This window comes from Geospiza fortis, unplaced genomic scaffold (genome assembly GCF_000277835.1).
Source record: "Geospiza fortis unplaced genomic scaffold, GeoFor_1.0 scaffold18, whole genome shotgun sequence".
NCBI lineage: Eukaryota > Metazoa > Chordata > Aves > Passeriformes > Thraupidae > Geospiza > Geospiza fortis.
The window spans coordinates 1296568-1321258 of record NW_005054445.1 but is presented as its reverse complement, the minus strand read 5'-3'; the positions used below and the strand labels follow the sequence as shown (position 1 = coordinate 1321258).

At 43.1% G+C, this 24691-nt stretch overlaps 1 protein-coding gene across 1 annotated transcript in view; it reads right to left on the bottom strand.

The window, feature by feature from the left end:
• BEAN1 (brain expressed associated with NEDD4 1) overlaps positions 1-24691 on the bottom strand; it is a 55787-nt gene that overhangs the window by 14173 nt on the left and 16923 nt on the right. The window contains exon 3 of the mRNA XM_031062321.1: positions 7-101. Coding sequence (XP_030918181.1) covers positions 7-101 — 95 coding nt within the window. The remainder of the gene's footprint in view (positions 1-6; positions 102-24691) is intronic.

Below are 24691 nucleotides of genomic sequence, written 5' to 3'. Positions count from 1 at the left end.
CCCGGCCACCAGCAGCGGGGACACCAGCAGGCTGCTGTCACCGCCGTGCTCCCCGCGGCTCGGGAAGGCGCTGGAAGCGCTGCTCTGGTTCGAGGCAATGGCTGTGAACAGAGAGAGAGGAGAGAAATGTGTCACTTGTCACAGGGGTCCCACAGCCACCGCACCGCCCCTGCTCCTGGGGAAATCCCGGTTATTCCCCATCCCTGGGGCTGACAGGAGCTGACTCCAGCGGGACATGGGCAGTAGCTGTCCTGTTTATTGGGAATATCCTGCTGGAGCCAGGGCTCCATGATCCACAGTTCTGATGGCTTCTTCCTGCCAAGACTCCTTGTACCATGAACTGACTGAAGTGCACAAGGAGCAAAGTGGAAATTCCAAAAGGTGAACTGCAAGAGGTGTGGATGTGACAGTCTGGTCAGAGAGAGAAAGCCAGAATTTCTTTCCCAGGAATTGTTCTGGGGAGTTTTGAGAAGGCTGAGAGAAAGAATTAAAACAATCTTGCAGCTGGTGCTTTGAACAGTTGTTTTCTTTGGTAAGATGTTTACCAAAGGGTGTCTTCTTAATTAGTCAATTGTGTAATGGGGTGTTGATTAAATGACCAATCAGGTCCACCTGTATCAGAATGGTGTATAAAAGAATGGGTTTATTAGAAACTCAGATTCAGCCTGCTGAAGAGAGCTGGAGTCTATGTGTCACCTCACTCCTGGTTCTGACTCAAGGGTGACACAAGAGGAACAGAGGAATTGCCTGTTGTCAGGGGTGTAAGAAGGCTCTGAGGATTTCCAGAGAAAGTTTTGGGCAAGAATGAAGCACAGGAGCCTCCTTTTGTCGTACATGGCTTGCTTTGGTTTGTGAGGGGACTCAGCATCCCAAGAAACTGATTTGTAGCGCAGGAAGAGACTCATCCAGAGTGGGATTGTTTGGTTGCAACTGCTTTACTCTGGTTAAAAAAAAAATCAATCTTTAAATGTATTATTTGTGTTTAGTAGTAAATCTTCTTAAGGAAGAATAACTACAGTAATTTATTGCCAAGTCAAACATCCTTTTGAGACAAGCCACAGAGACAGTATCAAAGGCTAAACAATAATATTCCCTTAGAGAAACAACTGATAGCATGATTATACATGGGAATTAATTGCCCAGAAATATATTTATGGGGGATTGAATTGCTAATGGTAAAGAGAGGAAATTGTGGGAAAAATTATTCAGGATTTTAGCAGACAGAATCCCCCCCCCCAAAACCCTAAAAACCAAAAAAACCAAAAACCTCAAACCTCCCATTAGCTGCTCAAACATTTTACTGATGCTATATACCAAGCTTGGCTGTCCAATCTGGCCTGGATATATATTTTTTATCTGGCTATGGGCCAGTTGAACAAATACAGAATTTATTTCCCGATGAAATCAGGGATAACAAAATTTTCTTTTTTGAGTATTGTGTGGAGTGAGCATGTGTTTTAGGAAGTGCAGTGCTGCTTACAAGGATAGATGTTATCAGAGAGTTCTCAGCAAGGTTTGCTCTTTTCCTTTGGGAAACACCTCTTGATTTGCAGTCACAATAAGTTTAGAAAGAAGACTGACTCCAAGCCAGTGTCTGTTATCATTGGCTGATGCTTGAGACTGAGAGAACCAACTAGAAACACCAGGGGAATTAGCATGTAGAGGAGTATTGTTAATTTTCTGGAAGCACTTGACTATTGGCTGAGGATCTTCATAGGCATTTAGGACAGACAGCTAAGAAATGTGCTGAGCTTTTACCAAGTATCTTGTGCCAAAACCCAAGACTGAATTTTCTGAGAATTAAACTCATGCTGTAGTGTTAAATCAAAGGTTATGGACAAGTGTCCTACTTAATACTCCGTATATGTCTGGGGAGTAAGGCCCTTGTGCTAGAACTCAAATTCCCAAAACTTAACAAAATTTGAATCGTGTTTCTCACTTGTATATTTTTAAAGCTATCTCTGTTGGTAATGTGTCCAATCACACCCTCACTGGCTTTCCAAGGCCTTGTATTTTCAGATTTTTACAAATTCTGCCTTTGAGAGATGCAAATATCACAGCAGTAGCAGTTTAAATCCTAGCTGCAGGGATTAACACCTGAACTGGAAGTAGTGGCAGGAAATTTATTGGTAATTTTGGCTGACTTACAATGGCAAAAGAATAATCACCTTTTTTGTCAGCATGATGAGAACATGAGCCTGGGGTGTGAGGTTGCCGCACACATTGTCAGGCTTGAGGTCATCAATTTAAAGTCAAATGGAATTGGTGATAAACTGCTCTCAAGTGGGGAGGAAGGAGGCTGCAGTGAGTGCTTTCAGATCTTTAAAAACTTGGGACAAATTTGGAACGATCCTCTAAACAGGAAGGGCCTGGCTAAGGATATTTATCTTTTATTTTTTCCAGGTGTGGAAGCCAGCTGGAATATCCACACTGACTATTTGGGAGATTCCTGTGGTGCCACCCAGTGTAAGCACTGATGTTTGGACCTGTTTTGCTTTACAGAAGTTCAACAGCTTCAAGTGACTTCACACAGACAATACTCTCCTGCACCGGTACAGAGGTGCTGTGGTTTGGTTCAAGACACCCCATTTATCCACCACATTCTTGGGGCTTCCTTGGCTGTCCCAAGTCTTGTCTGTTTTATCTGTTTTTTCTCACCAATGTGAATCTTTCTGGTTTTTCTATGTTTTTAATCTAACTGGACCCAGTCACTCACATAGATAAGTTATAGTGCAACATTGCTTTTATTAGAAGGAATGAATGAGTCCCCTTAGGCCAGCTCCTAACACAAAATGTGCTTGATAAACTTCTCCTGTGGCACCATTTGCAGTTTGACACTGTGAGTCTGATCCTCCAGACTTTACTGCTGACTTACTACTGTGACAAACAACAGCAGAATGAGATGCTGCATGGATATAAATTCTTTGGGTTTGAATATTGTGGGGGTAAAAAGAGATGTTTATATTACTTTTGGCAAAAAAACATATTGTAAATTTTCTCCTCTTATCCAAAACAATCTTCTTTTGATAAACTGTGCATTTCTCCATGTAAAAATGCTATGGTTTTCATTCAGAATAGGAGTATCTGCAAATGTATGTGAAGCCCATAAATATAATACCACTAGCAGAGTGCTAACACTTTTGTTTTGAGGTAAATTGTATCCTTTCCCATGAAACTGCAAATTATAAATAATACATAGATAAATATTAATATTTTATGTCTAATCCTCTAAATATGAGTTATGTTGGATGTACACACCATGGCTTTTATCCAGAATGGGAGCTGTGTACTGTACACAAGTGGCACAGGGCTGGCAGAACACTGACTTCAGAGTGAGCACCAGTGCAGAATTGCCTGGACTGTCCATTCAGTGTCAGACAATAAATCAGCATTTTGAAAAATCCCTTAAATATCACAATATATTAATTTACTCAGTGCTCCTGCATCTCAACAAACCAATTGGAAAGTAACTGAAGGAGGTGTAGAACAGCCTGGCTTTTTGGGTGCATATTGTTCTTTCTCACTCCTGCTAACCTGTCTTTGAAGAGACAGTGACCCCTCTCTAAGCTGCCCTTAAGCAATGGGGAAGTTTCAGCTGGGTCAGATCCTGGCAGGGTGAAATGTCCTGGTGTGCAGACATGTCACCCAACATGCAGCCCTTTATTTGGAGTGGCTTCTCCCTTCCTCAGTGCCTTTCACCTGCTTGTACCTCAGAGGAGAGAAGGGAAGCACCTCCACACCAATGAGTCTCTTCTCTCCCCGCTGAGTTGAGTTTGATGTTGTTGGTGGGGTTTTGTTCTGTTTCCTTTTGTCCTGAAGGCACATCAGCTCTGGTGGGGCTGCAACGGCCTCTGGAACTGATGGACTTTGGGATCATTTTAGAGCTGGATCCTGCTAAGATAACCAAATCTCTTCCCCTGGTTTCCAATGTATCATCTGAATCAAAATGATAATTCATGTTATGACTGGTGGAGAGGATGAGACAAGGAGTGGTTTTGTTTCCCAGGCTGAGAAGTGCATGACCAGCTCCTGAAGGAGTGCTGATGTGTTGTTCTGGAAGGATTTTGTGTCTAGAATCATCTATCTCTTCATCCCTGCCAGCCTGGGATTATTCCTGAGGGCAGGGTGGGCTTGGTGCTGCCTTGCTGAACTGGAGCTGAAGCACAAGGACAGAACAGGAGTATTCCTTGTTCCCCTGGGTCAGTAAAACTGTTTGGGATGGTGATCCAGCACCTCCCATCACCCTTAAATGCACTGCACTGACACAGAGTACAGGGCTGGGAAGGAGCAATGGGAAGGTCAGCTTAGGATGGTGCACAGCATCCTCTGTAATCCTTTGGTCTTCAAATGATTGCAGCAAAGCATCTCAAACTCTGAATCAACTTAAAGCACATTTCTGATATCCTTCCTTTCTCAGTCCCTTGGATTATGCAGTCTCTTTATCCAGGGAAGGTGAGTGACAGCTGTCAGGAAGGAGCTGAGAGCACCCAGATGCACTAAATCAGTGCAATGATCTGAGATTTTGTTGGTTCTGCCTTTGTGAACAGCTCCTGTTTGGAGATGGTTTAGTCTGGCCAAGAGTGATCAGCTGGACCCTGCCCTTGCTGCTGCCCTGGGAAATAAATCTCTGGAAATCAGCAGAAATTGCACTGCTGTTTCTGTGGCACAAGGGAGGTGTGGCACAAAAAAAAAAAAAAAATTGGGAAAGGGTTTGGATCACAGAAGCATCCCAGGGGGAGAGGGATGTTACTCAGGCATTGAATCCAAGGGCCCACAAGAGCTGAACCTTAAATTAACTAAAAAGAAATGTCTCTGTTGGATTCAGAGCTATTCCATTGGATCCTGAGGAAGGCTGAAACTTCATTTAGGTGTAGTTCACATCAGGGTATCATCTGCTCATGGGACTAAAAGGAAGCAATGAGGATGTTCAGAACAGGGCAGGCTATTTGTCCTTTAGTCTTATTCTCTTGTAGAAAAGTTGAGAAATGAGTGGATGACCAGAACAGTCTGGGAAATGCCCTCTCTATAAAGCAGTTTTACACCAGCCAGACAAATAGTATGGGAAAAGGAATTTGCAGCTCAGGAGGCCCAGGAGCATGTTTGGTTCTCTCAAGCACTGTTCTGTTCTTCAGGCTTTTCTGCTTTCCACACAGAAAATTAAACTGCCTCTTAAGCTACAATGGATGTTCAATTTTAACTCTATAGGGAGGGCTTCAAACTTTTACCTGTTATTTTCTTATCTGCTGGAATTGACACTTTGTAGTTATTTGACAAAGACACTGAATAAATAATTTTTTCCTGTCAGTTGCTGCACCAATGACATTTAACAGTTTCCAAAGCAGATGATATTCATCATTATTTCTAAATTTGACGTAAATCTTCCTATACAAATGGTTAACTAATCTTGCCAGTTCATTGCTGCTGTGGGAGATCCCTCAGCACAATCCAAGCCCACACAATGCCATTAACCAGGCAGCACCTGTGAATTCAGACTCAGTTTCTCTGCTGCTCTCTGCAGTTCAAAGACTCTTTGAACTTTTAAACTGCATATATAGCTTCTAATCAGAATTAAAACTTTTCACTGATTAATAGTAAAAAATGAAAACCTTATTCAGACCTGAGACTGTGCTGGGGATGCTCAGTTTTATCTGAAAGTGAATGTGGGACATCCTTCCAGGTACAAAAGCTGCCCATGACCTTGCGGAGCTCCTCCAAGGCAGAGAGGGTGGCCTCTCCCCCTAGAAAGCAAACGCTGCCTTTTCATCCTCTCTTATGCCTATCAGATAATGAATTTCTCTCTCCTTGCATTGACATCCTTATTATAGAGCCAGAATGAGGAAGATTGGATCACCAGCAGCCTGCAAATTGAGAATGTCAGAAGCAAAGAGAATGTGGCTGCAGAAGGGCTCAGGAAATAAATCTTTTCAGCTGCTGTGGCTTTAGGGTATTATGTTGATGTCACAGCAGCTTGTATAGGTGCTGCTTCAAATTAACAGGAAAAATCTTCCCATTTTCAATCCATGGTCTCTTTTATCAACATGATAAATACCACTGCAGGGAAACAAATCACTCTGCAAGTATAACAGCCCACTTTCTGATGGACAAGGAATATTTCCCCCCTATTTTCTCATATTCAAACAACTTGGAACTAATACAGTTTTATAAGCAGGACCCAAAGCTATTACTTTTCTCAGAAACTCTGTATTAGGGCTTGGAAACAGGTATGATGAGAATTCTCTTTTATCCATTAAAGTAAAGTTACCTTCATAAGCTCAGATCCAACCTAGCTTGGTAGTGACTTGAATAGGACAAACCCTATAATTTTTGGGTTTTTTTATTCTGGGAAACTCTGGGTTTTTTGGCACACAACTTTCTCATATAAATCTTTGGAAAAATGTTGCAATTTAGTAATATTTCTTAAGGTTTGAAAAAATATAACGGGCAAATTATTTTGTATTTTACCTTATCAGTCTGCTTGAACTATGATCTGGACGTCTCATGTCTTGTCTTTGGGAGGCTGAGCTCTGTCTGAACTGTATTTAATGTAACCTAAAGAGGGCAGGTGGCAGCTCATGGGGCATGGAACCCAGGTAGGAAACATAATCTATACTGGGGCAACAAAAACCAACCCCAAACCAAAAATCCAAACCCTTCCACAGAGAAGTTCCTTTCCTTACAAACTTTTCTCTCGACCTCCATAGAGAAAATGGAAAGGAATGATGAAATTCCTGCCAGCTCAGTCACAACCAGTGAGCACCTGACTTGTGCACTAAATGCATTTATGAATCTCCAAATCAGTTATCCACTTCTGGTCACTAGTAAACTGGCTCACATCTATGACTGTTTAAATGATGGAGTTTTGTGTTTTCCTGGTGTTTCAGTGAATTGTTCCACTGGCTCTATTAGTCATCTTCAGCAATCCTTACCCTGCTCACAGGGTTCAAAGCTCTGTAAGATCCATCTGCAAGTGAATGTTGAGGCTGAACTGAGCTTCAGGAACCAGATCCACCTTTGGTTCACACCCTCAGCACTCCTCCTACAGTTTTTGTGTCCTTGTGCTGCTTCTCATTTAAGGTTTTTCTTATCAAAATTAATCCTGCTTCTTTTTCCAGCTCCCTTGCAGTCTTCAGTAGGAGTAATCTACTGAAAAAGCACATAGAGGAATGACTGATTGTTACTGCTTAGAAAATAATGATGACTGAAATACTGATCCAGGGAGTTGTGTAAGTTGTGCTGAGATAGAAAGCTGTTAACAAACACTGGGATCCCAGGATCTTCCTTCAGGAGGTGGTATCACATGTGATCTATCTCGGCCTTTCTTTCAAGGTGACATGAATTTTGAAAAATAATTAAAATGGTTTGCAGCGGTGTTCTGCACTCCCACATGAGTTATGGCGATGGTGTTGCAGAGTACACAAAGCCTCTAGTGTGATTTACATCATCATTTGTATCTGTGAAAGCTCCACCACTATCTGCCTGCATAAATCAAGGGGTTTTCTCATAGCATTAAGAAATGATTTAATTCCTTCAGATTGCATCTGAACAGGACTAGGATGTCTGCTTAGACAGATGCAGGGATGTCAATAGTGGCAAGTCAGATACTGATTCTGGAGACAATTTCAATCACCTGAGTTCTTTGCTGCTAAAGGAGCCACTGAAATACAAGGACACTGAAACATCTGTGGAAATGAAACACCCAAACATTACTGTTCAAAAGCCTGGGGGGAAATCCCTGTTGCTACTGTAGAACACCCACTTGGTGCAAGGAGTGTTCCCTGGGAGTGCAGGACTGGCCCCAGGGCCCAGGACCATTCCCTGACCTCTGCAGTGTTTGATCCCCACCCCCCTGTGCCCTGTGTGTGCCCAGCAGGGCTGGGCCAGGCTGGCAGAGCAGAGACTCACCCTGGGGGGCTGGCAAAGCTGGCAAAGCTGGCAGCAAAGCTGGCAGGAAAGCTGGGGGTGTCTCCTGGGGCAGCAGGACATTCTGCTGCCTTGCACACAGAGCCCCTGTTACAGGCTCCACACAGCTCCTTCCTCTAAATAAAGCAATGATGGCTGCTTTTCCTTTCAGCTGGCAGGGGAAAGACTTTAAAACCAACCCAAAACTCCCCCTAAGCCAAGTGCAGCCTTTAGGAAAGGACATTTATTCACCTTCAATATAAACCGCAGTGTCTATATGTGAGTATTTAAAATAGAAAATGCAGTCCCCACTTCAAGGCCTGTTTCAGCAGAGAGTTACCACAAACATCTGCATCAGCTCCAGCAGCTCTGTGTGTGCTGGGAGTCAGAAGGGCTCTGAGCTGCCCCAGAGAGAAGGCAAGCAGACAAAGACTGAGATTTGCAGATCCCTGAGACTCAGCTGTGCTTGCTGCACCATTCCCTCTCCAGGAGCTGACAGTCCAGGCTGTAGGTGTTCCAAACTGTTCCTAAAGGGAAACTGTCTATTGTTCTCAAAGATGATTTAAACAAGGGAATATTTCTAAAGGAACAGGAATTGCAGTGTGCATTGTTCTGCACTGCCACCCAGTCAGATTGAGAGAGAGTCATAATTGAGGGATGCAGAGCCAGGCTTGAGCAAGAACTTGGACTTTTTCTGTGAGGACACTGTTCTGGAGATTATTCTCAATTTAAATAATTACACATTATGGGAAAGTTGATTAAATTTTGAATCCAAAGGATTCATAAATCCCTTTGTGATGAATGGTGCTGCACACAGATGAGAACCCCTGTGATGCCCTCAGAGCACCCTGGACAATGCCCTAACCTGGAACACTGACTGGGTCTTGTGGCCTTTTGAACAAAAGGCACCAGAAAATGGTTCAGTCCCAGAAAATAAGTGTGCCCAGCAGGGGTGCTTCTAATAAAACTATCTAAATAAAAGCTCTTGTAGGGATACTGCCTGGAAGTATCCAGGGATACCATCCAGCTCCCACCTTCTTGAAGTTCAGGCTGTGTTAAAGGTCACTAACTATTGCTGCTTTCTATTAATATTCGCAGTGGAAATGTGTCTGTTAAATTGTTCCCATTTACCCACTGGAAAAAAATGGAGAATTTTTGAACAAAACTATGGGATTCTTGGTAAAGAAACTGGTATCTAGGCTGATCTTTTATCCCCTTTCAAGTGCATGGGTAGACACGTGGAGAAAGAAACAACTTTGTAATAGAAAAGGAAATAATTTCTGTCCCTGTTGTCCTGATCACACATGATCACAAAGGTATTTTAATCCACATGCTTGCTAACAGCAAGGGCTTTTACATTGTGGATTACCAAATTTGAAAAAAATAATAATAAAAAAAACGAAAAGAACTAAAAGAAAGGAACCCCTTCTTTAGTTTCCTCTCACCTGTCCTAATTACTCATTTTAACTCTGTGCTGCAGATCAGGGTTACCTTGTTAGGTGCTTAATGAGGCTGAGAGGACCCACATGGTGTGGCCAGGTAAGGAGTTCTATCCAAATTACCTAAACATTCTTCTTCCCTACCTGAAGGCAGTCTTGCATTACAGGAGTATCAGGATGTCCTTCAGTATGAGGGCAATCTAAAAAGTTTGCATCAGGAGATTGATAAACTCAGATTTGTAAATTGTATTCTCCAGCTCAGGGGGACACAGAGTTGCTGGACACACTGCTCTTCAGTTCTGGTGGGAATGGATGAACCTCTTCAGTTTCTGATGCATGAACAATCAGATTAAGAGACATTTAGTTTAAAAACAAGCTGAAGTTTTCTATTCTTTGCATTAGTAGACAAAGAGTTTTGTGTGAAGAAACTGACAGCATGAAAACAGCTCCTATTTTATAGGACACTGTAGAAACACAGGTGTGTGAGCTGCAGAAAAGTGAGTGCTGTTCTGAAAAAGGCTTGTTCATAGAAGTGATGGAGCACTGAAAGGAATAAAAGGGGGAAATGGTGCTCCAGGGTTACTAGAGCCCTATCAAAGCCATGCACAGCACATGGGGAATGTGCTCTGTGCTGGACACTGCAGGATGACCTTCCAGGGAAAGGCTCAGGGAAAATCCAACCCAGCAGGGGAGTCCCAGGGCTCTGGGGCACAGCAAGGACCTGGTGCTCTGCAAAGGTGCTGTGGCTCCTGGAGGGCACCAAGAGCAACTCCCCAGGCAGGAATTCACTTCAGCCCAGCCATCTCAGGGGTCCCAGAGTCCTGAGATGCTGTGGGAGCCTTGAACCTCGGTGCCTAAAGCACGAGCAGTGCAATGACAGCTCGCTGAGGCTGCAACAAAATCAGTCTGGAAAAGGTGGCTGCTTCCTCTTCAGAGCTCTTGTGCTTTAATGTCACCAGGGACTCCTTGTGGGTATTGTAACTGGGGAGTGAAATAGTAAAACAGCTGAGATGAGCCTCATTAATTATTAAAAAGTTGACAGTCCGTGTGATCTGCTATGGAGAAGGTGTGAATTTAGGATGACCTGTTGCCTCAAAGCAATGTCTAAATCTGTGTTACCGCTGAGAAGTAACTCTTCACTGCTCCTTCAAAATTATAAACCCATGAACTTCACAGTATATCCTAAATATAATTGTACTGGCAAAATGCCCTGTTAGAATGGCAATGGGAAGTGGGTATTTTTTTGATTGTTTTAGTTATTTATGTTTTTTAAAAAATCCAAAGTGCCCACTGTCCTGAAGCTTGAGGAAAACCATGAGAATGGAAAGGGTTCAAATCTCTGCATGTATCAAACAGTTCCTTCAGCTCCTCATTCTTGACATGTGCATCACAAGGTTCTTTTCAGGGGTCCCAGAGAAGGTGGTGGTGGTGCCTTTAATGTCTGCTACAGAGATGTGGGCTCCTGCCCTGAGGAAGGAGAGCCCTGCCTTCCACTGAAGCTGGAAAGGGAATGTGCTTTGGAGCCAGATGTTTCTGGTTTGATGGCTTCTCTGGGTCGGTTTTTGGTTATTTGGGTATGGGTTTGGTTTCTGTTTGTTGGGGTTGGTGTGTTTTAAGCCTCTTTTAGCTGCTGAAGATGAAGGACAGACTGCAGTGCTTGGCCAAGGAAGGTGTGAACTCTGCAACAACAAAATCCTGTTTGAACTCCTCCTGCCTTCTGGATTGCTCCTGCATTGGTATTAACTGGAGAAATGTGCTAGAAATGTTAACAAGGGTGGCCACTGTGTTTTATGGGGCTACATCTACAGCTTTAGAATGTCCAGCCAGTGGATGCTGACTGGCTGCAATCTGTTCTGAACAGCACCTGGAGCAGGGACTTACATGGGGATGTCCCTTGTGCTGACAGCATGAGACAAGAAATACCCTGCTGTTGGGATTATTACAGTTATTGATGGATTCACATGTACATGCCATTTGTAATACTATCCTGTTAAGTTCTTCTGGGAATGAGATCACAGATTTTTCTAAGTAGCAGCAGCTGCAGCATTTCCTGAAACCCCAGATTAGCAGGCTGGGCCAAGGCAGGCAGGGCTGAGGAGACAAACAGGTGCCTGGTTTCAACAATATGAGCTAACAATACCTGAGCCTTCAGCCTTGGGAAAGTGTGGGCAGCCTTGGGTGTTAGGGAAGATAAAATAGGAAAGCTTTATAAATATAATTGTCTGGTAAAAGATTTTGAGAATATAGAAACTATAAGTGAGACTGAAATGAAAGCAAGCTTTGAGATCCCTCAGTTACTGAACAACAGGAAAACAATGGTGTGGCCAGCTGAAGGTGATCCCCTTTTGATGGAACAACACCCTCTGCTTGCAGACAGGCCCAAGGGTCAGAGCAGACCCTGCCAGCTTGGCAGAAGGGGCCCAAAGAGGAGTTTTTAGGGTTTAAAATATAACACAGTATGGTAATGTAATGATTCTTATAGGCTGTATGTAAGTGCTATAGGATTTGTATCTTGTACTAGATTGGTTAGTGAGAATTAGAAAATTCAACACAAAAGAAGATTTATTGTATTGTAATAAAAACCTCACTTTCTTACCCTTTTACTCTCTTACCTTTTTTACTCCCTTACCCTCATGCTCTTACCCTCTCTCCCCCTCTCTTCTCTCAGTTCTGCTCTGAGCTGTGCCTGGCAGCTCCCAGCAGGGCCCTGCCCCAGGCCCTCTGCAATAAACCCCAAGTTCCTGACCTGGCTGCAGAGATCTCTCATGTCCATCTGTCCTGACCGTCCCACCCCCCTGACACTCCGACACCTGGGGATTCAGGGAGTGCTGAGGGGGTTCAGTGAGCTCTGGGGTTCAGAAAGGAAACTCACTGCTCCTGCACCCCTCCTGCGTCCCTTGGAGATAAATCCTGCCTGCAGAGAGGCTGGAGACAGCCCTTGTTCATCCCCCTGCTGCCCTCTATCAGTGTTTGATTATCCAAAAGCTCTGCAAGGAGAACCATGCGCATGTCACACCTAAAATATCTGTGACTGAGAAAAACAGGAATGAGCAATGACTGATGCATTCATTTACATCTGTCAAGTTGATTATTGACTGAATTATGGTTCTATTTCCTCTGATTAATTTAGCACAAGATTCCTTTTTTTATTCTTTCCCTGCCCATGGAGTGGGTACCCCTGATGAAGCACAGGTGAAGCACATGAAGCACATTCCAGGTACCCTGGAATGCTTTTTGCAATATTATTCCTCTCTTCAAACAGGCCCTCCTCACAGCAGCTCCGGAGTCGTTGCAGGAGGAAGCAATACAGTGTCTGACCAAATTATCTGCTGCATGAGCTGCTATCTGCTCGTGTCTCAGCTCCTCCCAGAGATGAAATTACAAAGCAGCTGCCACTTCACTGAGGAAGGATTCCAAGGGAGCAGGATGTCCCCAGGATGAGCTGGGGGAATGCTGGTCCTGGGTCAGACAGTGTAGGTGCAGAATGATCATGGTATGAGACCAGATTAATTACTCATCCGTGCATGCATCTGTAAGTTAGGAACATGTCTTTAATCATTATTTGCCATCTTATTTAATTAGATTTGAATTATACTTTTTTGTTATGGTTGCCTTTTTTCAGTGAAGTTTTAATCTTCCTTGAAATTTTGGAAAGTTGTTTTTGTTTTTAGTAGTAGTAGTATTTTTTCCCTAAACTTTAAAAGCAACTTTAAACAGAGAAATCTAATTTAAAAGTTTTATTTACCCTACAAACACTGTCCTTTGGGTTCTGACTCAAGATAATTCAATATGAGCAGATCAAACCCATCTCTGTCTCCTACAAATCTATATTATCACAAATAGTTGCTGTGCTATGATCCCAAATCAAGATTAATACAAAATCAGTTTGCCTAATGTCAGCCTTATTTTGCCTTTAATGAAGAGCTCTTCTAATTCTTGTTGGCAATTTCTACTGATAAAATTAAGGGGTGTTTTTCCACAGTGACTTAGCAGAATGCAGCAGGATTTTCAAGTTTCCATAATGTGACTTTAAGGCTTGTTTTATTTCCATTTGTTGGATGCCAGTTTGCTGTGGGTCAGGGAGGGGCTGCTGGACCAGGACAAAACATCCTGGAGGAGTGTGCTGGGAGCAGAGGTGTCCCCACAGAGCTCGGGGGCTGCAGGTGCCCCTTTCCTGAGGAGCATGGAGCAGAGCACTGGGGTTCCCTGTACAACCAGTCATATGGCTTTTGCTGGGTTCCAGCAGGAAAATCTGTGGGCCTGTTTTGTGTCAGCTCCCCTGTTCAACAGCTCCCCACACAGCAGGAGGAGTTGGCCCTTGCTGGACTGCATGAAAGGAATTTATCACCTGCAGAGCCAACAGAGCTTCTTCTGTCCCAGCAGAACAGAGCATGTGCCAGGAACTTGGCACCCAATGCTCCCTGCCTTTTCAGAAGGAAGGGATGGTATCAGTGCCCAGGAGCAGCCCACAGGGGATCCACAAGGATGCTTAGCTCATGAGACAAGCTCATGCTTGTTGCTCAAGCACCAAACAATAACCTAAATGTGCAGGATTTCTGCACATGGAGACTTCTTTTGGCTTGCTCACTCCTGAAATCCCATGCTGGCCTCTGTTAGGATGCAGTGTGGTGGGGACAGCTCTGTGCAGGTGCTGGCAGGGCTGCAGGGACAGTGGGACACTGGTGGCACCATGAACCACACCCCCACATGTGAGTGGGGCTCTGACTGGAGGCATTTCTGAGGGATTCTCCTTTTGGCTGGTGACTTAACTCTGCCCTTCCCTGCATTCCCTTGTGATTTCATTTAAAAGGGCCCAATGGCCCTTTCTGTGGCACATGATCTCTGTCATGCTCTGTGTTCAGTCACATCCTATTTCTGCACATTTTTCCTGCACTTGCTGTGACCTGTGAAGAGGGATGAATTACCAGCACACTGTTTCCTTAAGCTGAGCAATTATTTTGAATGAATATTTCACGCGTTATGTGAAGATACAAAGCGGGAATAGAGAGACTTGCTATGGAAACAGGTTTTCTTTAATTTTTCTTTTTTGAAGCTTTCATCTCTTCTGCAGTGGGGATTACTGTGCTATTTATTCTTTATGGTGAAAATATGACAGTTATGTCTGTTAGATTTTTCATATTTTTCTTTATATTACTTAAAAAGTGAGAAATGTAAATGACATTCCTGTACTATCTTTGGGTATTTTGTTTTTATTCTGATGATGTCTCCTTTCTCCAGGCAACAAAAATTAAGACGTTGCATTATGCCCATCTCATTCATGCACTTTTTCCATGTTTCACAGAGCATTTCCAGAATAGGGGTTCTGTAGAACTTTGCAAAGCCCTGCTGCCTATTCTTTCCAGTGTGGTATTTACAGCAAGAAAACTTTTAAAGCCCAACAGAAGCTTGTGGATTGACCTCTCCGTATTTTATTGAAGAGAATCTGTCTTTTATTTTCATTGTCTGATCTCTGTGTTTCTGCACCAGTTATTCACTTCTGCATGTTTCTGCTGTGCTGTATAAAATGCTCCCAGTACTGAGAATCAGGAATCATTGAGCAAAGCATGTGTGCAAAAGAGGCACCCGAGAAGCTCAGGGATCCCCACTTTATCCTCTTGGTATTAAACAAGTTATGAAACAAGAAGGAGAAATGCATCTGTGCACTGCTGACACTGAGCCAGCAGTTTCAGTCTGAGAGGAAGAGAGAGAACAGTGATATTTGTAATCCAGAGCTAAATGCAAATAAATTCTGTGTCTCTTTCTTCGGGAGATCGCTTCCCTGAGTCACCGGGGTTCATTTACATTCGGGTGACATCTACAAGAATTTTGCCAACACAGCTTATTACTGCAAACATTGTGTCAGTTCTGACATTTCTCTTCGCTGGAGAATCCCCAGAATGGCTCTGTTTGTTGCTGGTGGCAGACTCGGAGTCACACAGGGAGCGGTGCCAGCCTCAGCCGTGCCTGCATCCGCCGAGCTCCCTTCTCTGAGCTCTGCCTGCACAGCCCTGCATGGCAGGCTGGGAGCAGAGACCTTTCCCCGAGATCAGCATCTGGATCTGGGAGTGCTGCCTGCACAGCCCTGCATGGGCAGGCTGGGAGCAGAGACCTTTCCCCGAGATCAGCATCTGGATCTGGGAGTGCTGCCTGCACAGCCCTGCATGGGCAGGCTGGGAGCAGAGACCTTTCCCCGAGATCAGCATCTGGATCTGGGAGTGCTGCCTGCACAGCCCTGCATGGGCAGGCTGGGAGCAGAGACCTTTCCCCGAGATCAGCATCTGGATCTGGGAGTGCTGCCTGCACAGCCCTGCATGGGCAGGCTGGGAGCAGAGACCTTTCCCAAGGATCAGCACCTGGCTCCTGGAGCACCACGGGCAGGTCCCAGGCCTCCTTCTGGAGCAGAGGCAGGACCATGTCACCACCACGGGTGGCAGAGCTCCCTACGGGCACCCAGCAGCTCCAAGCCCAAACAGGATTCAGATTTATCCAGCACTCCCAGGGCCAGACAGCTGAACCCAGGCATGAACAGAAAGGTTTTCATGCCTCTAGCTGCACTGCAAGGATGCTGAATTCCCAGACCCTTTTTCCAGTCTAACTCCCAAGTGTGTGCCACAAAGGAGTTGGTGCCAGGAGCATTCTCTGAGTTAGATCCTCAGCTCCTTGGTCTCCCTTCCCAGTCCCTGCTTTGTGCATTTCCCTGGCTATCCCACACAGAGGGATTGAAGCAGGCACTTTCCTCCCAGACAGGGCGTCCTCAGGCTTCCTTTCATTTATAAACATCATTTACAGGTTCTGGGAACGGCTCTTGTTAATGGGAGTCACCAGTGATGCTTAACAAGAGGCATGAGAATATTTTCTCATCTACCACTTTACACGCTTTTCTCCTGCCCTATTTATGTATTTATATGTAAAATGCATTTATTTGTCACTCCCCTCTGGGGGACAAGTCTGGCAGCTACAAACACTTCTCTTGCAATGCAGTGATAGGAACAAGCCTCTTCTGGAAGCCACCCAGATGAAACCAGCCACATTATTTCAGTTAAGACTCAAGGCAGATTTGAATTTAGGATTTCAAGGAAGTGTTATGTCCTCTGGCCCTGCTGGCTGTTTTCTATTCACTCTGTTCATTCTGTATTTTTCATCTTATTCTCAGTTCCACAGCATACAGTGTTTTCCACTAACTCATATTTCATGATGTGCCAAAACCAGGAGCCTGCTTTTTTTTATAAAGGTACTGAAGCTGGGCCTCAGTTCAGGAAGGTGCTTATGTGCATAATTTGTGCTCTGTAAATGCCTCCTTGATTTTATTTCTACAAAATTTTCTAATTCAGGAGGCACTGAGATTCATGTTCTAAAACTGTCACTGTTCCACCACTTCAGATTGTGGGAGAGGGTTTTGCCTTGCTGATGGGCTCGTCTTGTTTTCAAAGTTTGTGTTATAGAAACGTTAAAATCAAAATTACCAGAATGTTGGAAAGTGCTTTTGCTGAAATTCATAGATTCATATAACAGATGAAGGAAAAGGCATAGCAAGGTAACTCCTTTAACAAGAACAGTTTCTTGGCTGTGTTGTGGGTTTTTGGAGCAGCCTTCCCAGGCTGCTTCCATAGAAACTTTTAAGCCTTGGCTTCTCCCCAAAAAAAGGGCAGCCATTCAGAGAAATATGTTAATATTTATTTCAGAATGTAACAATACTACTGATCATTTCTCACTATGAAACAGAACTGGTCATTCTTTATATCCTGTCAGATAATTTACTGTGGTTAAATCTATGTTGAAAATGGCTGTATTTAGCAGAACTGAGCATTTTCTAAATTCATGGGACAAGGGCAGTCATCATCCCAATGCCTGTCCCGTGTCAGGAGGAGCTGGCACTGCGATCTTTGCTTGTCCCTGCTCCTCCTCCAGTGTTAAGGCTCCTGACTTCCCTCAGCCATTGTCAGTGCTTCCAGGGGGAGGCAAAGGGCCACAGCCCTGCAGGTTTGTCTCTCTTGTTTCCTGTGGACCAGAACTCTGTGCTCAGGTGTTATTCCTAAATCCTCTGCTCCTTTTAGCCTCTGAAAAGATAAGCTGTCAAATCAGAGACGCAAACCCAGATAAAAGTTCTGGTCTCATTAACAGTTACTCCCAGGCTATTGCAATCGTGTCCTTTCTTCATTTCTGCTTACAGAAGCTGATAGTGTGTCAGTGGGATTTTCTGTATCAGGCAAGATCAACAAATACTGACCCTCAGCAGGCAGTAAAATACTCATTAAATAAAACCAAGTGCCAGCAAATGAGAAAGGAAGAATATGCTACATAAACATAGCTACTGGAAGAAGCAGTCTTCCAAATGAGTCCTTAGAAAGGATAAATAAAAGTTGTAAAAGAAGAGGATATTGTTGTCATTAGTGCTGATAATCCAGACTAAGGTAATCTATGAAATTCATAACCAGCCCAGCAGCAGGATTTTTATAGGCAAAGGAATTTTGTTGTGGCAGGAAACAGTAGATTATGATTTCCAGAGCAATCTAAACTCTCCTACTAAACACTGATACATGTTGTGAATACTCCAAAGAACTGAAACCTGTCTGGAGGTCACATCCTGGGACTATGCAAGTGAAGAAGGAGTAAGAGTTACAAGCAGCAGTGAATTCAGAACTTAACTGCCTGACAAAGACTGCTTAAACTATCAGTACAACAAACACTGTGATACCTTAAGGAGCCTCAATTAGTCAGAGTGTTTACAAGAACTGTTTTATTAAGTTGCCCCCAAACTGGATGCTGATTGGGTTGTTTTTTATTTTCTTCCATCCGTTTATATTTTTCTTTGGGATGTTTAAGTATTTTCCTAATAAAGAAGATTGTGTAATAAAGGGATTCCTGAATATAAGGAACATAATTTTGTTGCTTCATAGAAGTGCAAAGGTACTATGATACAGCAATTTGCCAAGCTGACAAGTACAGTTACATTCATTTGCTGAATGAAAAGGTGATGCTAAAGGCAGCTGAAATGACTTCTCAGAAGGAATCTGGCAGGCATAGGGCAGTCTGGGCCTCTTGAGTTGGGATTCTTTCCTGTCAGAGCCTCTGATAACCCTTCCATTCATGTTCCTTCAGTGGTTCCTTAAAGCTAGGTGTTCCCATCTCTTTCAGTGGTGTGTGACAGTATCCCACAGATTAAGAGCAAATATTCCCCACTTCTGGAACTTCCCTTTGGAGCTGGTTTCAGGAATTTCTTGCTCTCCCATTTGGACAGTAAGAAGAGCCTGGATGCACCTGCAGGGAGGCTGAACCTCTCTGAAATGCTCCTCCTGAGTACCTGCCTGTCTCTGACAATCTGGAGAAGGTCTGTGTGCCTTCCCTGGAACTGCTGGCAAGGACTGGGAGAAACCTGGGTACAAATTTGCAAGAGAACTGTGAAATTGCAACTTCCTTTTCTTCAGCTGGACCAGCTCTAAAAGGGCATGCAATGAAATGAATGGAAACAATGAATGCAGTCATTAGGTTAACATTTAATGTTTTCAATATTTAGTATTTAAAATTCTGCTGTGTTTATACAATTGATGTTTAAATAACAGTACCATGCCTCTCTTGAAATCAGCTTTTTGGACAAGACCTGTCCAAAACCCAAGTTTGGACAGTGTTCAAACATATCTGCTTCAAAGTCTCATGTTTTGTTTCTTGATTCTGTTCACCATCCTGGTGGACTCCAGGCAGGATTACCTAGAGAGGATTTTCCATGGGCAGGATTATATACACGACTTTCTATAAAGCTGCTGGAGAGGAATGGAGGTTAGGCCTGAGGTGCTGCCCAGAGAGGCAGTCTGGGGGCTTGGCTGTGGAGATAGAACTCTTAGAACAAACAGAAACCTCCTGTTAATGTGAGCTTTAAGTAAATCTTCATAACAGAATCATTTTAATCTCTTGTGCAGTGTTTAATTATCTACTTATAAAATGAGAAGTGTCAAGTTACATGAGCCAGATTTTTTTCAAAATGAAAGCCTCCACTCATGTAACCCTTGGGACTGGGAGCAATGATTACACAGGTTGTGATTCTCCTTGGCTTCAGTGGGGTGAATTCTTTGGTACCAATGAAAATGTGTGTTTAAACCTGAAGCAGAATTTTACCCTTTACAGCTACTTTCTCATGGTTTCAGGAAAGTCTCTAGATAGAAAATACAGCCTATAAAAAAGGAGATAGGTAAAGTGAGACACTAAAAGCCCAACTCTTTTGTGCTTTAGCTTTATACTAAATGAGTGATGGAGAAGGAGACAAAGAGGAGATGAAGGCAAGAACATCTAAAGTGCTACAGGTCAGCACCACTTTCCAAGAGTAATTTCTGAGAAATGTGTGGCTAACCCTTGAGCAAAGGCCATACATTCGATTTCCTCTTCCAGCCAGGGAAATTTTAGCTTGTTTTCTCAACTGGAACAAATCCATGCATTGCTTCTGAGGGCAGCTTCCCCTGAATGCACACAGGACAATGCTTTTGTTAAGTCCTAGAAGTGGTTCTACTTCCCATCCAAGAGGATTTAACAGCAAAAACCACCCTCAATCAGAAAAGGAAGCACAGGAAAGAGAAAGGGAGAGGAAGAAAAATATAGGAATGTGTTTTTTCATCTGAGGATTCTGGTTGACTGAGCCAGAAAGGAATAGGCAAATATAATCACACTTGCAATACACTTGAAAGAAGTTCATCTTCTTTCCCATTAGCTTGAATTTCATGGTAGGTGCACATTAAATGCAACACTTTTATGCAAGGGCTTTGCTTCCTAAATGCTAAAATTAAGCTCACAGTAAGCTAGGAAGTAACAATTCTGTTTCTGAAAGCCAGGACAGCTATGGAGGGTAAAAATTAACTGAATTCTGGGGATCTATCTTGCAATATGAACTTTTTATTTTGACATTATTTTTTCTTTCCAAATTAGTCAGCATGATTATAAGAATTTATTTCCTAAGCTGCCCCTGAATTGCATGCTGATGGTTTTTGTTTGTTTTTTTTTTTTGCTTTCCCCCCTCCTTTATCTTTTTTACCTAGAGAGGACTTTCCATGGGCAGGATTATATACATGACTTTCTATAAAGCTGCTGGAGAGGACTGGAGGTTATGAACCCCCAAGGCCTGAGGTGCTGCCCAGAGAGGCAGTCTCAGGGCTTGGCTGTGGAGATGGAACAAATACAAACCTCCTGTTTAATGTGAGCTTTAAGTAAAATCTTCATAACAGAATTTTTTAAAAAGTTTTTCTATGCAGTGTTTAATTACTAATAAAATGGGAAGTATCAAGTTATATTTGATTTTTTTTTCTGCATGAAGCCCCTCCTGTGCAGAGCTGTGTGTGTTTGTGTGTGCACACTCAGCTGTGGGAAGCACACTCTGAGGGCTGCGCTGGACTCCTCTCCATAAATCACACATGTGGCTCCTCAGGCTCTTGTTGGTTACTGTGATGCCTTTCAGGAATTTTGGAGCCTGGCTCAGCACACCAGGACTGATATTCTTACATAGCTATAATGCCCAGGAGCCATGGCTGGGAAACTGCATGTGTGAGGTGCTACAAAAAGAACAAAGATTCTCTCCTCCCACATTCTTCTTGTTTGCTCCACCACTTGTTCAGGCTCTTCCTGCCAGCCTGGTTTGTGGCAATAGCACAGATGTTTTCCACCTTGCAGCAATATGCTGAACATATGATGGAAATCCATCCTGGAACCCAGCCTCCCTGGGAAGTCCACTCTTACTCTCAGTAGATCCTGTGGGTTTTGATTTTGAGGACCTGAGTTTTTCCTCTGTTCCTTCCCTGAAAATTCACTTTACTGTGGCTACAAAGCTTTTCCTGCACATGCCTAGGTCTGAAAGGATGTGTAAAATACTGTGGATCCTCTTTGTTTTACAAGCACCATTCTCTGTGTCAGCCCTGGGGAATCTCTCTCCCTGTCTCAAACAGAACACATGGGCTGTCTCTGCCTTTTGCTCAGGATTGTTCAAACAGCACAAGAGCCCCGGTGTAACCAGACTGCCCCCAACAGCGGTGGATTTCCTCAGAACCCCATGGCTTCATTCTCACAGCTGTGGCCTGAGATTTCCATGAGTTTTGTGACAGTAAAATTGGTGAGATATGGCTGAGAAAGAGCTGCCAGGTTTGGGTTTCCCCTATCCTCAGGATTTATTTCTGAACTCCTTCCTTAGCATGCCTTTTTGCTTTGTCCTTCTCATTTCTGAACTCCTGCATGGCTGATACAAAGCAGTCTGTTATCTAATGAGTGCTGAGGCCTCCTGGTCACTGCTGTAGACACCACTGAATCTGATTTTTTCATTGCCAGAACAAAGGGTTTGATTCCCTCTGAGGGCCAAGAGCAGGATATTGGATTAGGCACTAATGGCACGGTGGGCTGGAGGTTTTTGAAAGTAATTTCCCTTTTCCTCTGTCATTAATCTGCTTCTGTGGCTGGTGAACTGCCAGTGTTTTAAGAAGCAGATCTCATGAATATTCTTTAGTGACAGGCCAATCTAGAAGCCCTGCAGTGAATGCACTGTGAGCACATGTAACAGATGAGGAACTTGGCCATTTATGTTGTTTAAAGAAAAAAACCTTTCTCAGACCAAAATCAGAACTGGACAAATTGGGTATACAGTGGGAAAGCTTTTTGTTTTCAAACCTGCACAAAGCACAACCTTCCATGCTTTGAGATTCTAGAATCTGAATTTAGGGTTTTGCTAAGGGCCTGAATAATCACACCACATCTCCAGTTTGAACCTAAGTACCATCAGAGAGGATCTAGTCCAGTCCAAAGCAAAACCCCACAATGCTTCTGTGATTCATTTTTAAGAACTCCAGCATTGACAGGAATAATTGAACAGGTTTCAGACTGATGGGGAAGTTTTCTTGGGGCAGTAGGAAATACATCCCAATACTTTGGTTCCTGTATTTCATCCCAGCTCTCTGGGTGACTGGTCTGTTCTGTTAGTTGATACCTGAGACTGAACTGCTGGGGTTTTTTTCCAAATAAAGTTGCACATGGTGAGCTTCCCTGGGAATCCCTGTACAGCTGTAGTCCACCAAAAATTCCATCATCTCAAAAGCTAATGATTTGCTTGTGAGTAGAAACCAAAAGTACCTAAGTCCTGCTTGTAGGCATTTACTGGGTGGGGGGAACCTGTTTTTCAGAAGCACCTGAAATGGTTCTCATTTTCCAGTTTCATGTATGTTTGAAAGTCAAATAATTGCACAGAGTTTTCAACAGGGTTCCAAAAGATAAAGGAGTATAAAGATATTTGGGTTTCTGGAAAGCCAGAGGTGGGGTAAAGAACTGGAACAAAATTTTCAGCACTGAAAAGCCTTGTGACTTTGATAAATATTCCAGATGGTGAATTTAAGAGACAGAGTTCTGCACACCGTGTGGCTCTATCACCATCTGCCTGGCACTGTAATTAATTGATTCTATCACAAAATTGCTTTGCTAATTAGATGGAACACAGTCTGGCAGTAGTACTTGGAGGGCTCATCTGCTGGCCTGGTGAGTGCTGTGCAATATTGGTGTTTCCAATCCTTCCATGAGAAGCAGGGATTGTGATCCCAATGGCACTTAGGGACACATCCCTCTCTGCAAGGACAAGGTTGGGGCCTCCTGTACTCACACAATTTTAGGCAGAGGAAGTAATCTCAAGCCTACTTAGTCTGGGGCAAGCTGTCAGCAAGAACAGATGCTGGTGAAGATCTACCTGATAGTTCTTCCCCTTTTGCTGTGGGTTACACTCCCTGGAACTTTAGAGGTTCACAGAAAAAATCCTGATAAGCTGCTGGGAAGATCTGAGGAGCTGATTCAGCCTCCTGTAGAAATATAAAGCTGTCCTTCCTGGCTGGTAATGAAGAACTTTGACAAGGACTGTTTTCACAGACAGCTCCAAAGGTGGAATATGGCTTTATTCTGCTAGATTTTTACAATGTAGAAATTATTTATTTGTAACACACTGAAAATGGAAATGTTAACCTATCTATGCACTAGTTTTACATTATGATGAGAATTATAAACTTCCAGCCCAGTGGAAATCAATTTCAAAACATCTGCTTAGCATCCATTGAGGCACTTGCAGTCAAGGAACACCATACTGCATGGCAGAGATCTGGAGTACAGGTTTTGTTTGGGTTTAAAAAAAGCCTAAACAACAGCTGTCTTCTTCCTCCTCCTTTGCAGTTAATTCATCGTGACTGCAGTGAGTAAGAGGTCCTGCTGCACCTGCTAATGTGAATCAGAAACACACAGAGCAGTGGGAGCACTGCTGCCTACCAGCACTGGGAATCAGAAAATATTGTGTCACTTCTTGTCCTTGAAGAAACAGCCATTTAGGAGAAGGTTCTAATTTCCACTGGGAATATGTGTGTGTGAGTGTGGGGGATGCAGATGTGACCTCTAAACAAATGTAGGGAGATGATGGCTGTAGGGTTTTAGTACTGACAGTCTGATGGCTGTAACTTTATAGAGTGCTGCACTTCCCTGTTGTTAAAAACCAAATTTAAAGTCACTTAAAGACATTTATCAAAAGATTTGTAGGTTGTTGAAGTAATAATATGAAAGTAAATTTTATCTATCTATCTATCTATCTATCTATCTATCTATCTATCTATCTATCTATCTATCCATCTATCTATCTCTCCATCTATTCCTGCTTTTATCTATATAAAATCCTTTTCAATTCAAAAAAGGTGACAATCCCCATGTCTCTGAAAACCTCTAAATAAATAAACAGCAATCTTAGGTGATAGACCTATTTGTATGCTTAATCAATGCCCTTAAGCAGCATGAGAAATTTTCCAAGGACACACAAGTAATGGATAAGGGATATGACTGACACATGCTTTAAAGGTATCTATTAATAATGATTTAACAGAAAAACATGCTATAAAGGAGCTATACTCCCTTCTTGGTTCCTGGTTTTTATTATTTATGGGTTTCATATGAAGTAGATGAAGTTTCTGTTGGCCAAAACAAAAAGAAAATTAAATTTCTGAATTGTGATACCATTAACTGTAAAGTAAATGTAAGGAATCTAAGATGAGAAATAATGATAACTAACATGTAAAAGTCAGGTATTTTCATTCATGCTTTATGGCTCAAGGATGCAGTTCTTTAAAATGACTGTTGCTTTCAGAGGACAGCACAAGGTGCTTAGATCCTGCCAGGAAGTCCTAAATGTCCTAAAATATATTAGGATGAAACAGGTATATCAAATATATCAAATCTATTCTGAAGGAACCAAGGTGTTTTCTACCCTATGGGCTAAATGTTTAGATGTCAGTATTACAAAACCAGAAAATCAGAAATTAGAACAGTGAATGATTCAAGTGGAGTGCCTCTATCCTGCACACAGATAGGAGGAA